At 57.0% G+C, this 16,497-nt stretch overlaps 1 protein-coding gene across 8 annotated transcripts in view; it reads left to right on the forward strand.

Annotated features, from left to right (window-relative positions):
- The window catches only part of LOC116958713 (myosin-binding protein C, cardiac-type-like), a 141,048-nt gene that overhangs the window by 113,483 nt on the left and 11,068 nt on the right, over positions 1–16,497 (forward strand). For all 8 annotated transcript variants that reach the window (XM_032981443.2, XM_032981440.2, XM_076058857.1 and 5 more), the window contains 4 exons: positions 4,555–4,714; positions 8,911–9,047; positions 10,207–10,393; positions 14,458–14,512. In XM_032981443.2, the coding sequence (XP_032837334.1) occupies positions 4,555–4,714; positions 8,911–9,047; positions 10,207–10,393; positions 14,458–14,468 (495 nt within the window). In that variant the 3' untranslated portion in view covers positions 14,469–14,512. The remainder of the gene's footprint in view (positions 1–4,554; positions 4,715–8,910; positions 9,048–10,206; positions 10,394–14,457; positions 14,513–16,497) is intronic.

Below are 16,497 nucleotides of genomic sequence, written 5' to 3' on the forward strand. Positions count from 1 at the left end.
ACGGAGACACACGGAGACACGGGCAACACGGACATCACGGGGTACAGCGTAGACAAACAGGACACCAAGTCTATGATGAGACACACGGAGACACACAGAGACACACGGAGACACGGGGTGAGACACGGGTAGAGACACGGGGTGAGACACGGAGACACACAGAGACACACAGAGACACGGGCAACACGGACATCACGGGGTACAGCGTAGACAAACAGGACACCAAGTCTATGGTGAGACACACGGAGACACACGGAGACACACAGAGACACACGGAGACACAAGGAGACACACAGAGACACGGAGACACACAGAGACACGGGCAACACGGACATCACGGGGTACAGCGTAGACAAACAGGACACCAAGTCCATGGTGAGACACGGAGACACGGAGACACACAGAGACACTGGCAACACGGAGACACACAGAGACACACGGAGACACACAGAGACACACAGAGACACACGGAGACACACAGAGACACGGAGATCACGGAGACACACAGAGACACGGGGTGCGGAGACACACGGAGACACACGGAGACACACAGAGACACGTGGAGACACACGGAGACACACAGAGACACACGGAGACACACGGAGACACACGGAGACACGGGGTGAGACACGGGTAGAGACACGAGGTGAGACACGGAGACACACGGAGACACACAGAGACACACAGAGACACACGGAGACACGGAGACACACAGAGACACACGGACACACACAGAGACACACAGAGACACACGGAGACACACGGAGACATACAGAGACACACGGAGACACGGGGTATAGCGTAGACAAACAGGACACCAAGTCCATGGTGAGACACACGGAGACACACGGAGACACACAGAGACACACGGAGACACACGGAGACACACGGAGACACGGAGACACACAGAGACACACGGAGACACACGGAGACACACGGAGACACACAGAGACACCGGCAACACGGACATCATGGGGTACAGCGTAGACAAACAGGACACCAAGTGCATGGTGAGACACACGGAGACAAACAGAGACACGGAGACACACGGAGACACACGGAGACACGGGGTGAGACACAAGTAGACACACTAGAGACACAAGGAGACACATGGAGACACACGGAGACACACAGAGACACACAGAGACACACGGAGACACACGGAGACACACTAGAGACACACAGAGACACGGGGTGAGACACACGGAGACACACAGAGACACACAGAGACACACGGAGACACACGGAGACACACTAGAGGCACGGGGTGAGACACACGGAGACACACGGAGACACACAGAGACACACGGAGACACACGGAGACACGGGGTGAGACACACGGAGACACACGGAGACACACGGAGACACGGACATCACGGGGTACAGCATAGACAAGCAGGACACCAAGTCCATGGCGAGACACGGAGACACACGGAGACACACGGAGACACGAGGACACGGGGAGAGACACGGAGAGACACAGGGAGAGACACGGGGTGAGACACGGGGAGACAGAGAGACATAGAGAGACATGGAGACACAGACAGACACAAGGAGACATGGAGAGATACGGGGAGACACGGAGAGACGTGGAGAGACACGGGGAGACGTGGAGACACAGAGAGACACGGAGAGACACGGGGAGATGTGGAGACATGGAGAGACACGGGGAGATACAGAGAGACACGGAGAGACACGGAGAGACACGGGGAGACACGGGGAGACATGGAGAGACATGGAAAGATGTGGAGACACGGGGAGACGTGGAGACACAGAGAGACACGGAGAGACACAGAGAGACACGGAGAGACACGGAGAGACACGCACGAAGACACGGGGTCACGCGGAGACATGGAGAGACATGCACGGAGACACGGGGAGACGTGGAGACACGGAGAGACACGGAGAGACACGGGGAGATACAGAGAGTCACGGAGAGACACGGGGAGACACGGGGAGACATGGAGAGACACGGGGAGATGTGGAGACACGGGGAGACGTGGAGACACGGAGAGACACGGAGAGACACGGAGAGACACAGAGAGACACAGAGAGACACGGGGAGACACGGAGAGACACGGGGAGATGTGGAGACACGGGGAGACGTGGAGACACGGAGAGACACGGAGAGACACGGAGAGACACAGAGAGACACGGGGAGACACGGAGAGACACGGGGAGATACAGTGAGACACGGGGAGACACGGAGAGACACGGGGAGACGCGGGGAGACACGCAGAGACACGGGGAGATACAGAGAGACACAGGGAGACACGGGGAGACACGCAGAGACACGGGGAGACACGGAGAGACACGGGGAGACATGGAGAGACACGGGGAGATAGAGAGAGACACGGGGAGACAGGCAGAGACACGGCGAGACACGGGGAGATACAGAGAGACACAAGGATACGTGGAGACACGGGTAGACACGGGGAGACACGGAGAGACACGGAGAGACACGGGGAGACACAGAGAGACACGGGGAGACACGGGGAGATACAGAGAGACACAAGGATACGTGGAGACACGGGTAGACACGGGGAGATACAGAGAGACACGGGGAGATACAGTGAGACACGGGGAGACACGGAGAGACACGGAGAGACACGGGGAGACACGGGGAGACACGCAGAGAAACGGGGAGATACAGAGAGACACGGGGAGACATGGAGACACGGGGAGACACGGGGAGATACAGAGAGACACGGGGAGACAGGGAGAAACACGGAGAGACACGGGGAGATACAGAGAGACACCTGGAGATACAGTGAGACACGGGGAGACACGGATAGACACGGAGAGACACGGGGAGACACAGAGAGACACGGGGAGACACGCAGAGACACGGGGAGATACAGAGAGACACGGGGAGACGTGGAGACACGGGGAGACGTGGAGACACAGAGAGACACGGGGAGACACGGGGAGACACGAAGAGACACGGGGAGATGCAGAGAGACACGGGGAGATACAGAGAGACACGGGGAGGCACAGAGAGACACGGAGACACGGAGAGACACGGGGAGACGTGGAGAGACATGGAGACACGGGGAGATGTGGAGACACGGGGAGACGTGGAGACACGGAGAGACACAGAGAGACACAGAGAGACACAGAGAGACACGGGGAGACACAGAGAGACACAGAGAGACACGGGGAGACACAGGGAGACAAGCAGACACACGGAGAGACACGGAGAGACACGGGGAGACACAGAGAGACATGGGGAGACACGTGGAGACACGGGGAGATACAGAGAGACACGGGGAGACACGGGGAGATACAGAGAGACACGGGGAGACACGTGGAGACACGCAGAGACACGGGGAGATACAGAGAGACACGGGGAGACACAGGGAGACACGGGGAGACACGGAGAGACACGGGGAGACACAGAGAGACACGCAGACACACGGGGAGACACAGAGAGACACGGGGAGACACGGGGAGACACGGAGAGACACGGGGAGACACAGAGAGACACGGGGAGACACAGGGAGACACGCAGACACACGGGGCGACACAGAGAGACACGGGGAGACACGGGGAGACACGGAGAGACACGGGGAGATAGAGACACGGGGAGATAGAGACACGGGGAGACAGGCAGAGACACGGAGAGACACGGGGAGATACAGAGAGACACGGAGAGACACGGGAAGACACGTGGAGACACGCGGAGACACGGGGAGACACGGAGACACGGAGACACACGGGGAGACACGGGGAGACACGGGGAGACACAGAGATACACGGGGAGACACGTGGAGACACGGAGACACACGGGGAGACACGGGGAGACACGGGGAGACACGGGGAGACACAGAGATACATGGGGAGACACGTGGAGACACGGAGACTCACGGGGAGACACGGGGAGACACGGGGAGACACGTGGAGACACGGGGAGACACGGAGATACACGGGGAGACACGTGGAGACACGGGGAGACACGGGGAGACACGGAGACACATTGTCGTGGTGGTGGTGGTTGTTGTGGTTGTGGTGGTTGTGGTGCAGGAATGGTTCAAGGCGGTTGTGGTTGTTGTTGATTGTTGTGGTGGTAGTGGTGGTTGTTGTGGTGGTTGTTGTTGATGGTTGTTGTGGTAGTGGTGGTTGTTGTGGTGGTTGTTGTTGATTGTTGTGGTGGTGGTGGTGGTGGTGGAGGAATGGTTCAAGGCGGTTGTGGTTGTTGTTGATTGTTGTGGTGGTAGTGGTGGTTCCTGTGGTGGTTGTTGTGGTGGTTGTTGTTGATGGTTGTTGTGGTGGTGGTGGTGGAGCAGGAGTGGTTCAAGGCGGTTGTGGTTGTTGTTGATTGTTGTGGTGGTAGTGGTGGTTCCTGTGGTGGTTGTTGTGATGGTTGTTGTTGATGGTTGTTGTGGTGGTGGTGGTGGTGGAGCAGGAGTGGTTCAAGGCGGTTGTGGTCGTGGTGGTTGTTGTTGTGGTAGTGGTGGTTGTTGTTGATGGTTGTTGATTGTTGTGGTGGTAGTGGTGGTTCCTGTGGTGGTTGTTGTGGTGGTTGTTGTGGTGGTGGTGGTGGTGGTGGAGCAGGAGTGGTTCAAGGCTGTGGCCCACGTCCACCGTTGCTCGTCCACCATCTCGGGCCTGGTGGTGGGCAACTTCTACAATTTCCGCGTGTTCGCTCACAACGACTGTGGGTCAAGCCTCATGGCAGGAGTCACCCCACAGTCCACCCTCATCCCCAAGCCTGGTGAGTCCACCACTCACTCACTCACTCACTCGCTCATTCACTCGCTCACTCACTCACCCACTCACTCACTCATTCACTCACTCACCCACTCACTCACTCGCGGACTCATTCACTCACTCACCCACTCACTCACTCACTCACCCACTCACTCACCCACTCACTCACTCACCTACTCACTCACCCACTCACTCATTCACTCACTCAAACACTCACTCACTCACCCACTCACTCACCCACTCACCCACTCACCCACTCACTAACCCACTCATTCACCCACTCACTCACCCACTCACTCACTCACTCAGTCACTCACCCACTCACTCACTCACTCACCCACTCACTCACCCACCCACTCACTCACCCACTCACTCACTCACCCACTCACTCACCCACTCACTCACACACTCACTCAGTCACTCACCCACTCACTCACTCACTCACCCACTCACTCACTCATCCACTCACTCACTTACTCACCCACTCCCTCACCCACTCACTCACTCACTCACCCACTCATTCACCCACTCACTCACCCACTCACTCACTCACCCACTCACTCACCCACCCACTCACTCACCCACTCACTCACTCAGTCACTCACCCACTCACCCACTCACTCACCCACTCACTCACTCACTCACCCACCCACTCACTCACCCACTCACTCACTCACTCACCCACTCACCCACTCACTCACTCACTCACCCACTCACCCACTCACTCACCCACTCACTCACTCACCCACTCACTCACCCACTCACTCACCCACTCACTCACTCACTCACCCACTCACTCACTCAGTCACTCACCCACTCACTCACTCACTCACCCACTCACTCACTCACCCACCCACTCACTCACCCACTCACTCACTCACCCACTCACTCACCCACTCACTCACACACTCACTCACACACTCACTCAGTCACTCACCCACTCACTCACTCACTCACCCACTCACTCAGTCACTCACCCACTCACTCACCCACTCACTCACTCACTCACCCACCCACTCACTCACCCACTCACTCACTCACTCACCCACTCACCCACTCACTCACTCACTCACCCACTCACCCACTCACTCACCCACTCACTCACTCACCCACTCACTCACTCACCCACTCACTCACCCACTCACTCGTACTCCTACAAAGGGCATCACCACCACCAACGTCACCCCCTAGCGGATTGCGTGGTGGTGGTGGTTGTTGTGGTGGTTGTGGTGGTTGTGTTGGTGGTTGTTGCGGTGGTGGCTGTGGTGGTTGTGGTGGTGGTTGTTGCGGTGGTTGTTGCGGTGGTGGTTGTGGTGGTTGTGGTGGTTGTGGTTGTGGTGGTTGTGGTGGTTGTGTTGGTGGTTGTTGCGGTGGTGGCTGTGGTGGTTGTGGTGGTGGTTGTTGCGGTGGTTGTTGCGGTGGTGGTTGTGGTGGTTGTGGTGGTGGTTGTTGTGGTGGTTGTGGTGGTTGTGTTGGTGGTTGTTGCGGTGGTGGCTGTGGTGGTTGTGGTGGTGGTTGTTGCGGTGGTTGTTGCGGTGGTGGTTGTGGTGGTTGTGGTGGTTGTGGTTGTGGTGGTTGTGGTGGTTGTTGTGGTGGTGGTTGTGGTGGTGGTTGTTGTGGTGGTGGTTGTGGTGGTTGTGGTGGTGGTTGTGGTGGTGGTTGTTGCGGTGGTGGTTGTGGTGGTTGTGGTGGCGGTGGTTGTTTTTGTGGTGGTTGTGGTCGTGGTTGTGGTGGTTGTGGCTGTGGTGGTTGTGGTGGTTGTGGTGGCGGTGGTTGTTTTTTTGGTGGTTGTGGTGGTGGCTGTGGTGGTTGTTGTTGCTGTGGTGGTTGTAGTGGTGGTTGTAGTGGTGGTTGTGGTGGTGGTTGTGGCTGTGGTGGTGGTTGTTGTGGTGGTTGCGTTGGTTGCGATGACGATGGTTGCGGTGGTTGTGATGGTGGTTGCGGTGGTTGTGATGGTGGTTGTGATGGTGGTTGTGATGGTGGTTGCGGTGGTTGCGGTGGTTGTGATGGTGGTTGCGGTGGTTGCGATGGTGGTTGTGATGGTGGTTGCGATGACGATGGTTGCGGTGGTTGTGATGGTGGTTGCGGTGGTTGTGATGGTGGTTGTGGTGGTTGCGGTGGTTGTGATGGTGGTTGCGGTGGTTGTGATGGTGGTTGTGATGGTGGTTGTGATGGTGGTTGCGGTGGTTGTGATGGTGGTTGTGATGGTGGTTGCGGTGGTGGTTGTGATGGTGGTTGTGATGGTGGTTGCGGTGGTTGTGATGGTGGTTGTGATGGTGGTTGCGGTGGTTGTGATGGTGGTTGTGATGGTGGTTGCGATGACGATGGTTGCGGTGGTTGTGATGGTGGTTGCGGTGGTTGCGGTGGTTGTGATGGTGGTTGTGATGGTTGCGATGACGATGGTTGCGGTGGTTGCGGTGGTTGCAATGGTTGCGATGACGGTGGTTGTGATGGTTGTGATGGTTGCGATAGTTGCTATGACGATGGTTGTGATGGTTGTGATGGTTGCGGTGGTTGCGATGGTTGCTATGACGATGGTTGCGGTGGTTGCGATGGTTGCTATGACGATGGTTGCGGTGGTTGCGGTGGTTGCGATGGTTGCTATGACGATGGTTGTGATGGTTGCGATGGTTGTGGTGGTTGCGATGGTTGCTATGACGATGGTTGCGGTGGTTGCGGTGGTTGCGATGGTTGCTATGACGATGGTTGTGATGGTTGCGATGGTTGCGGTGGTTGCGATGGTTGCGGTGGTTGCGATGGTTGCGGTGGTTGCGATGGTTGCTATGACGATGGTTGTGATGGTTGCGGTGGTTGCGATGGTTGCTATGACGATGGTTGTGATGGTTGTGATGGTTGCGATGGTTGCTATGACGATGGTTGTGATGGTTGTGATGGTTGCGGTGGTTGCGATGGTTGCTATGACGATGGTTGCGGTGGTTGCGATGGTTGCTATGACGATGGTTGCGGTGGTTGCGGTGGTTGCGATGGTTGCTATGACGATGGTTGTGATGGTTGCGATGGTTGCGGTGGTTGCGATGGTTGCTATGACGATGGTTGCGGTGGTTGCGGTGGTTGCGATGGTTGCTATGACGATGGTTGTGATGGTTGCGATGGTTGCGGTGGTTGCGATGGTTGCGGTGGTTGCGATGGTTGCGGTGGTTGCGATGGTTGCTATGACGATGGTTGTGATGGTTGCGGTGGTTGCGATGGTTGCTATGACGATGGTTGTGATGGTTGTGATGGTTGCGATGGTTGCTATGACGATGGTTGTGATGGTTGTGATGGTTGCGGTGGTTGCGATGGTTGCTATGACGATGGTTGCGGTGGTTGCGATGGTTGCTATGACGATGGTTGCGGTGGTTGCGGTGGTTGCGATGGTTGCTATGACGATGGTTGTGATGGTTGCGATGGTTGCGGTGGTTGCGATGGTTGCTATGACGATGGTTGCGGTGGTTGCGATGGTTGCTATGACGATGGTTGTGATGGTTGCGATGGTTGCGGTGGTTGCGATGGTTGCGGTGGTTGCGATGGTTGCGGTGGTTGCGATGGTTGCTATGACGATGGTTGCGGTGGTTGCGATGGTTGCTATGACGATGGTTGTGATGGTTGCAATGGTTGCGGTGGTTGCGATGGTTGCTATGACGATGGTTGCGGTGGTTGCGATGGTTGCTATGACGATGGTTGTGATGGTTGCGATGGTTGCGGTGGTTGCAATGGTTGCGGTGGTTGCGATGGTTGCTATGACGATGGTTGCGATGGTTGCTATGACGATGGTTGCTATGACGATGGTTGCTATGACGATGGTTGTGATGGTTGCAATGGTTGCGGTGGTTGCGATGGTTGCTATGACGATGGTTGCGGTGGTTGCGATGGTTGCTATGACGATGGTTGTGATGGTTGCGATGGTTGCGGTGGTTGCAATGGTTGCGGTGGTTGCGATGGTTGCTATGACGATGGTTGCGGTGGTTGCGATGGTTGCTATGACGGTGGTTGTGGTGGTTGCGATGACGATGGTTGCTATGACGATGGTTGCTATGACGATGGTTGCGGTGGTGGTTGCGGTGGTTGCGGTGGTTGTGATGGTTGCGGTGGTTGCGATGGTGGTTGCGGTGGTTGCGGTGGTTGCTATGACGATGGTTGCTATGACGATGGTTGCTATGACGATGGTTGCGATGGTGGTTGCGGTGGTTGTGGTTGCAGGCTGGGAGTGGCGCCCGCCGCCGTTCGTGCCACGTGACCCGAGCGAGGCTCCCAGCTTCACGCAGCCCCTGAGTGACGTCAGAGCCGTGCAGGGGTTCCCCTGTCTACTCACCTGTAGTGTGCGTGCTCACCCAAAGGTGAGCAATACTCACCACTACCACACCATCCTCACCACCACCATCCTCACCACCACCATCACCACCACCATCCTCACCACTACCATCCTCACCACTACCAACACCACCACCATCCTCACCACCACCACCACCACGTGCAGGGGTTCCCCTGTCTACTCACCTGTAGCGTGCGTGCTCACCCCAAGGTGAGCAATACTCACCACCACACTCACCACTACCACCACTACCATCCTCACTACCACCATCCTCACCACCACCATCACCACCACCATCCTCACCACTACCATCCTCACCACTACCAACACCACCACCATCCTCACCACCACTACCACCACGTGCAGGGGTTCCCCTGTCTACTCACCTGTAGCGTGCGTGCTCACCCAAAGGTGAGCAATACTCACCACCATGCTCACCACTACCACACCATCCTCACCACCACCATCCTCACCACCACCAACACCACCACGCTCACCACTACCATCCTCACCACCACCATCCTCACCACCACCAACACCACCACGCTCACCACTACCATCCTCACCACCACCATCCTCACCACCACCAACACCACCACCATCCTCACCACTACCATCCTCACCACTACCACCACCACCACCACCACCATCCTCACCACCATCACCACCACCAACACCACCACCATCCTCACCACCACCACCACCACGTGCAGGGATTCCCCTGTCTACTCACCTGTAGTGTGCGTGCTCACCCAAAGGTGAGCAATACTCACCACCACACTCACCACTACCAACACCACCACCACGCTCACCACCACCATCATGCTCACCACTACCATCACCACCACCACCACGCTCACCACCACCACCACCACCACGTATAGGGATTCCCCTGCCTACCCAAAGGTGAGCAATACTCACCACCACCACCACCATGCTCATCACCACCACCACGCTCACCACTACGCTCACCACCACCACCACCACCACCACACTCACCACCACCACCACGCTCACCACCACCACCATGCTCACCACCACTACCACCATGCTCACCACGCTCACCACCACGCTCACCACCACCACGCTCTCCACCACAGTCAATACTACACGTGTCTCCCCGCGTCTCCCCGCGTCTCACCATGACTCCCCCATGTCTCCCCGCGTCTCCCCCCGGTCCGCAGCCCCACATTGCGTGGTTCCGTGGGGAGTCGTGCGTCTCCGAGGAGTTGGGCTTCCGTTCGCTGCACTCCCAGGGAGTCTGCACGCTGGAGGTCCGTCGCCCGGGGCCGGCGCTGGCGGGCTGCTACTCCTGCCGGGCGACTAACGGGCTGGGAGAGGCGTCCACCAGCTGCCAGCTAACCCTGCGCCGTGAGCAATCGCCCGCCCGCCCGCCCGCTCGCTCAATCGCTCGCTCACTCACGTACCCACTCACCCACTCACCCACTCCCTCGTTCACTCACCCGCTTACTCGCTCGTTCATTCACGTACCCACTCACCCGCTTACTCGTTCACTCACGGACCCACTCACCCACTCACCCACTCCCTCGTTCACTCACCCGCTTACTCGCTCGTTCACTCACGTACCCACTCACCCGCTTACTCGTTCACTCACGGACCCACTCACCCACTCACCCACTCCCTCGTTCACTCACCCGCTTACTCGCTCGTTCACTCACGTACCCACTCACCCGCTTACTCGTTCACTCACGGACCCACTCACCCACTCACCCACTCCCTCGTTCACTCACCCGCTTACTCGCTCGTTCACTCACGTACCCACTCACCCGCTTACTCGTTCACTCACGGACGCACTCACCCACTCACCCACTCCCTCGTTCACTCACCCGCTTACTCGCTCGTTCACTCACGTACCCACTCACCCGCTTACTCGTTCACTCACGGACCCACTCACCCACTCACCCACTCCCTCGTTCACTCACCCGCTTACTCGCTCGTTCACTCACGTACCCACTCACCCGCTTACTCGTTCACTCACGGACCCACTCACCCACTCACCCACTCCCTCGTTCACTCACCCGCTTACTCGCTCGTTCACTCACGTACCCACTCACCCGCTTACTCGTTCACTCACGGACCCACTCACCCACTCACCCACTCCCTCGTTCACTCACCCGCTTACTCGCTCGTTCACTCACGTACCCACTCACCCGCTTACTCGTTCACTCACGGACCCACTCACCCACTCACCCACTCCCTCGTTCACTCACCCGCTTACTCGCTCGTTCACTCACGTACCCACTCACCCGCTTACTCGTTCACTCACGGACCCACTCACCCACTCACCCACTCCCTCGTTCACTCACCCGCTTACTCGCTCGTTCACTCACGTACCCACTCACCCGCTTACTCGTTCACTCACGGACCCACTCACCCACTCACCCACTCCCTCGTTCACTCACCCGCTTACTCGCTCGTTCACTCACGTACCCACTCACCCGCTTACTCGTTCACTCACGGACCCACTCACCCACTCACCCACTCCCTCATTCACTCACCCGCTTACTCGCTCGTTCACTCACGTACCCACTCACCCGCTTACTCGTTCACTCACGGACCCACTCACCCACTCACCCACTCACCCACTCCCTCGTTCACTCACCCGCTTACTCGCTCGTTCACTCACGTACCCACTCACCCGCTTACTCGTTCACTCACGGACCCACTCACCCACTCACCCACTCCCTCGTTCACTCACCCGCTTACTCGCTCGTTCACTCACGTACCCACTCACCCGCTTACTCGTTCACTCACGGACCCACTCACCCACTCACCCACTCCCTCGTTCACTCACCCGCTTACTCGCTCGTTCACTCACGTACCCACTCACCCGCTTACTCGTTCACTCACGGACCCACTCACCCACTCACCCACTCCCTCGTTCACTCACCCGCTTACTCGCTCGTTCACTCACGTACCCACTCACCCGCTTACTCGTTCACTCACGGACCCACTCACCCACTCACCCACTCCCTCGTTCACTCACCCGCTTACTCGCTCGTTCACTCACGTACCCACTCACCCGCTTACTCGTTCACTCACGGACCCACTCACCCACTCACCCACTCCCTCGTTCACTCACCCGCTTACTCGCTCGTTCACTCACGTACCCACTCACCCGCTTACTCGTTCACTCACGGACCCACTCACCCACTCACCCACTCCCTCGTTCACTCACCCGCTTACTCGCTCACTCACGTACCCACTCACCCGCTCACTCGCTCGTTCACTCACGGACCCACTCACCCACTCACCCACTCCCTCGTTCACTCACCCGCTTACTCGCTCACTCACGTACCCACTCACCCGCTCACTCGCTCGTTCACTCACGGACCCACTCACTCACCCACTCGCTCGTTCACTCACGGACCCACTCACCCGCTCACTCACTCGTTCACTCACGTACCCACTCGCTCGTTCACTCACTCACGTACCCACTCACCCGCTCACTCACTCGTTCACTCACGTACCCACTCACCCACTCGCTCACTCACTCACGTACCCACTCACCCACTCGCTCGCTCGTTCACTCACGTACCCACTCACCCACTCGCTCACTCACTCACGGACCCACTCACCCGCTCACTCACTCGTTCACTCACGTACCCACTCGCTCGTTCACTCACTCACGTACCCACTCACCCGCTCACTCACTCGTTCACTCACGTACCCACTCACCCACTCGCTCGCTCACTCACGTACCCACTCACCCGCTCACTCACTCGTTCACTCACGTACCCACTCACCCACTCGCTCGTTCACTTACGTACCCACTCACCCACTTGCCCGCTCACTCACGTACTCGCTCACCCACTCGCTCACTCACTCACGTACCCACTCACCCACTCGCTCGTTCACTCACGTACCCACTCACCCACTCACTCGTTCACTCACGTACCCACTCACCCGCTCGCTCGCTCACTCACGTACCCACTCACCCGCTCACTCACTCGTTCACTCACATACCCACTCACCCACTCGCTCGCTCGTTCACTCACGTACCCACTCACCCGCTCGTTCACTCACTCACGTACCCACTCACCCACTCACCCGCTCGTTCACTCACTCACGTACCCACTCACCCACTTGCTCACTCGCTCGTCAACTCACTTACCCACTCACCCGCTCACTCGCTCGTTCACTCACATATCCACTCACCCGCTTGCCTGCTCGTTCACTCACGTACCCACTCACCCGCTCACTCGCTCGTTCACTCACGTACCCACTCACCCACTCGCTCGCTCGTTCACTCACGTACCCACTCACCCGCTCACTCACTCACGTACCCACTTACCCGCTCACTCACTCACGTACTCACTCACCCGCTCATTCGCTCGTTCACTCACGTACCCACTCACCCGCTCACTCACTCACGTACCCACTTACCCGCTTGTTCACTCACGTACCCACTCACCCGCTCACTCGCTCGTTCACTCACGTTCCCGCTCACCCGCTCGCCCGTTCACTCAGGTATTTGCTAACTCGATGCCCGCTCGCTCACCCTCTCACTCACCCTCTCACTCACTCCTCCACTCACTCACTGAGCGAATGACTGAGTGATTGAATGGGTAGTTGAATCGGTGAGCTAGTGGGTTGGTGAGTGGGTGGATGAGTGGGTGAGTGAGTGGGTGAGTGGGTGGGTGGGTGAGTGGTTGGGTGGGTGAGTGAGTGAGCGACTGGGTGAGTGAGCGAGTGAATAGGGGAGAAGGTGGGTGAGTAGGTGGGTGAATGGGTGGGTGAGTGAACGAGTGGGTGAGTGAGCGAGTGGGTCAGTGGATGGGTAAGTGGGTGAATGGGTGGGTGGGTGAGTAGGTGGGTGAGTTGGTGGGTGAGTGGGTGGGTGAGTAGGTGGGTGAGTGGGTGGGTGAGTGAGTGGTTTGGTAAGTGGTTGGGTGAGTGGGTGGCTGAGTGAGTGGGTGGGTGAGTGGGTGGGTGGGTGGGTGAGTGGGTGGGTGAGTGGGTGGGTGAGTGGGTGGGTGGGTGAGTGGGTGGGTGGGTGAGTGGGTGGGTGAGTGAGTGAGTGGGTGGGTGAGTGGGTGGGTGAGTGGGTGGGTGGGTGAGTGGGTGGGTGAGTGAGTGGGTGGGTGAGTCGTTGGGTGAGTGGTTGGGTGAGTGGGTGGGTGAGTGGGTGGGTGAGTGGGTGAGTGAGTGAGTGGGTGGGTGAGTGGATGGGTGAGTGGGTGGGTGAGTGAGTGGGTGAGTGAGTGGGTGGGTGAGTGGATGGGTGAGTGAGTGGGTGGGTGAGTGGGTGGGTGAGTGGGTGGGTGAGTGAGTGGTTTGGTGAGTGGTTGGGTGAGTGGGTGGGTGAGTGGGTGGGTGAGTGGGTGGGTGAGTGAGTGGGTGAGTGGGTGAGTGGGTGGGTGAGTGGGTGGATGAGTGGGTGACACATCTCTCCGTTTCTCCTGTTTCCACAGCGCTGCCTTAATTACTCAGCTGAGACCATCACTTTGGAATCCACGTGTGGCCCAAGTAAGTTCAATCGCGACCTCTATTGGAAGCACATAGACTCAACACTGCCACCCATAGACTCAACACTGCCACCCATAGACTCACACTGCCACCCATAGACTCAACACTGCCACCCATAGACTCAACACTGCCACCCATAGACTCAACACTGCCACCCATAGACTCAACACTGCCACCCATAGACTCAACACTGCCACCCATAGACTCAACACTGCCACCCATAGACTCAACACTGCTACCCATAGACTCAACACTGCCACCCATAGACTCAACACTGCCACCCATAGACTCAACACTGCCACCCATAGACACAACACTGCCCATAGACCAACACTGCCACCCATAGACTCAACACTGCCACCCATAGACACAACACTGCCCATAGACTCAACACTGCCACCCATAGACACAACACTGCCCATAGACTCAACACTGCCACCCATAGACTCAACACTGCCACCCATAGACTCAACATTGCCACCAATAGACTCAACACTGCCACCCATAGACTCAACACTGCCACCCATAGACTCAACACTGCCACCCATAGACTCAGCACTGCCACCCATAGACTCAACACTGCCACCCATAGACTCAACACTGCCACCCATAGACTCAACACTGCCAACCATAGACTCAGCACTGCCACCCATAGACCCAACACTGCCACCCATAGACACAACACTGCCCATAGACTCAACACTGCCACCAATAGACTCAACACTGCCACCCATAGACTCAACACTGCCACCCATAGACTCAACACTGCACCATAGACACAACACTGCCCATAGACTCAACACTGCCACCCATAGACACAACACTACCACCCATAGACTCAACACTGCCACCCATAGACACAACACTGCCCATAGACTCAACACTGCCACCCATAGACTCAACATTGCCACCAATAGACTCAACACTGCCACCCATAGACACAATACTACCACCCATAGACTCATCACTGCACCATAGACACAACACTACCCATAGACTCAACACTGCCACCCATAGACACAACACTGCCACAATAGACTCAACATTGCCCATAGACACAACACTACCCATAGACACAACACTGCCACCCATAGACTCAACACTGCCACCCATAGACTCAACACTGCGACCCATAGACTCAACATTGCCCATAGACTCAACACTGCCACCCATAGACTCAACATAGCCCATAGACACAACACTGCCCATAGACTCAACACTGCCACCCATAGACTCAACACTGCCACCCATAGACACAACACTGCCCATAGACTCAACACTGCCACCCATAGACTCAACACTGCCCATAGACTCAACACTGCCACACATAGACACAACACTGCCCATAGACTCAACACTGCCACACATAGACACAACACTGCCCATAGACTCAACATTGCCCATAGACTCAGCACTGCCCATAGACTCAATACTGCCCATAGACTAACACTGCCCATAGACTCAACATTGCCCATAGACTCAACATTGCCCATAGACTCAATATTGCCCATAGACTCAACACTGCCCATAGACTCAACACTGCCACACATAGACTCAACACGGCCCATAGGCTCAGCACTGCCCATAAACTCATCACTGCACCATAGACTCAACACTGCCCATAGACTCAACATTGCCCATAGACTCAACACTGCCCATAGACTCAACATTGCCCATAGACTCAGCACTGCCTATAGACTCAATACTGCCCATAGACTCAACATTGCCCATAGACTCAACATTGCCCTTAGACTCAACACTGCCCATAGACTCAACATTGCCCATAGACTCAGCACTGCCCATAGACTCAATACTGCCCATAGACTCAACACTGCCCAGAAACTCAACACTGCCCATAGACTCAACATTGCCCATAGACTCAACACTGCCCATAGACTCAACACTGCCCATAGACTCAACACTGCCCATAGACTCAACACTGCCCATAGACTAAACATTGCCCATAGACTCAACACTGCCCATAG

Source organism: Petromyzon marinus (assembly GCF_048934315.1).
Source record: "Petromyzon marinus isolate PM22_M1 ecotype Great Lakes invasive population chromosome 80 unlocalized genomic scaffold, UKy_Petmar_22M1.pri1.0 chr80_unloc.1, whole genome shotgun sequence".
NCBI lineage: Eukaryota > Metazoa > Chordata > Hyperoartia > Petromyzontiformes > Petromyzontidae > Petromyzon > Petromyzon marinus.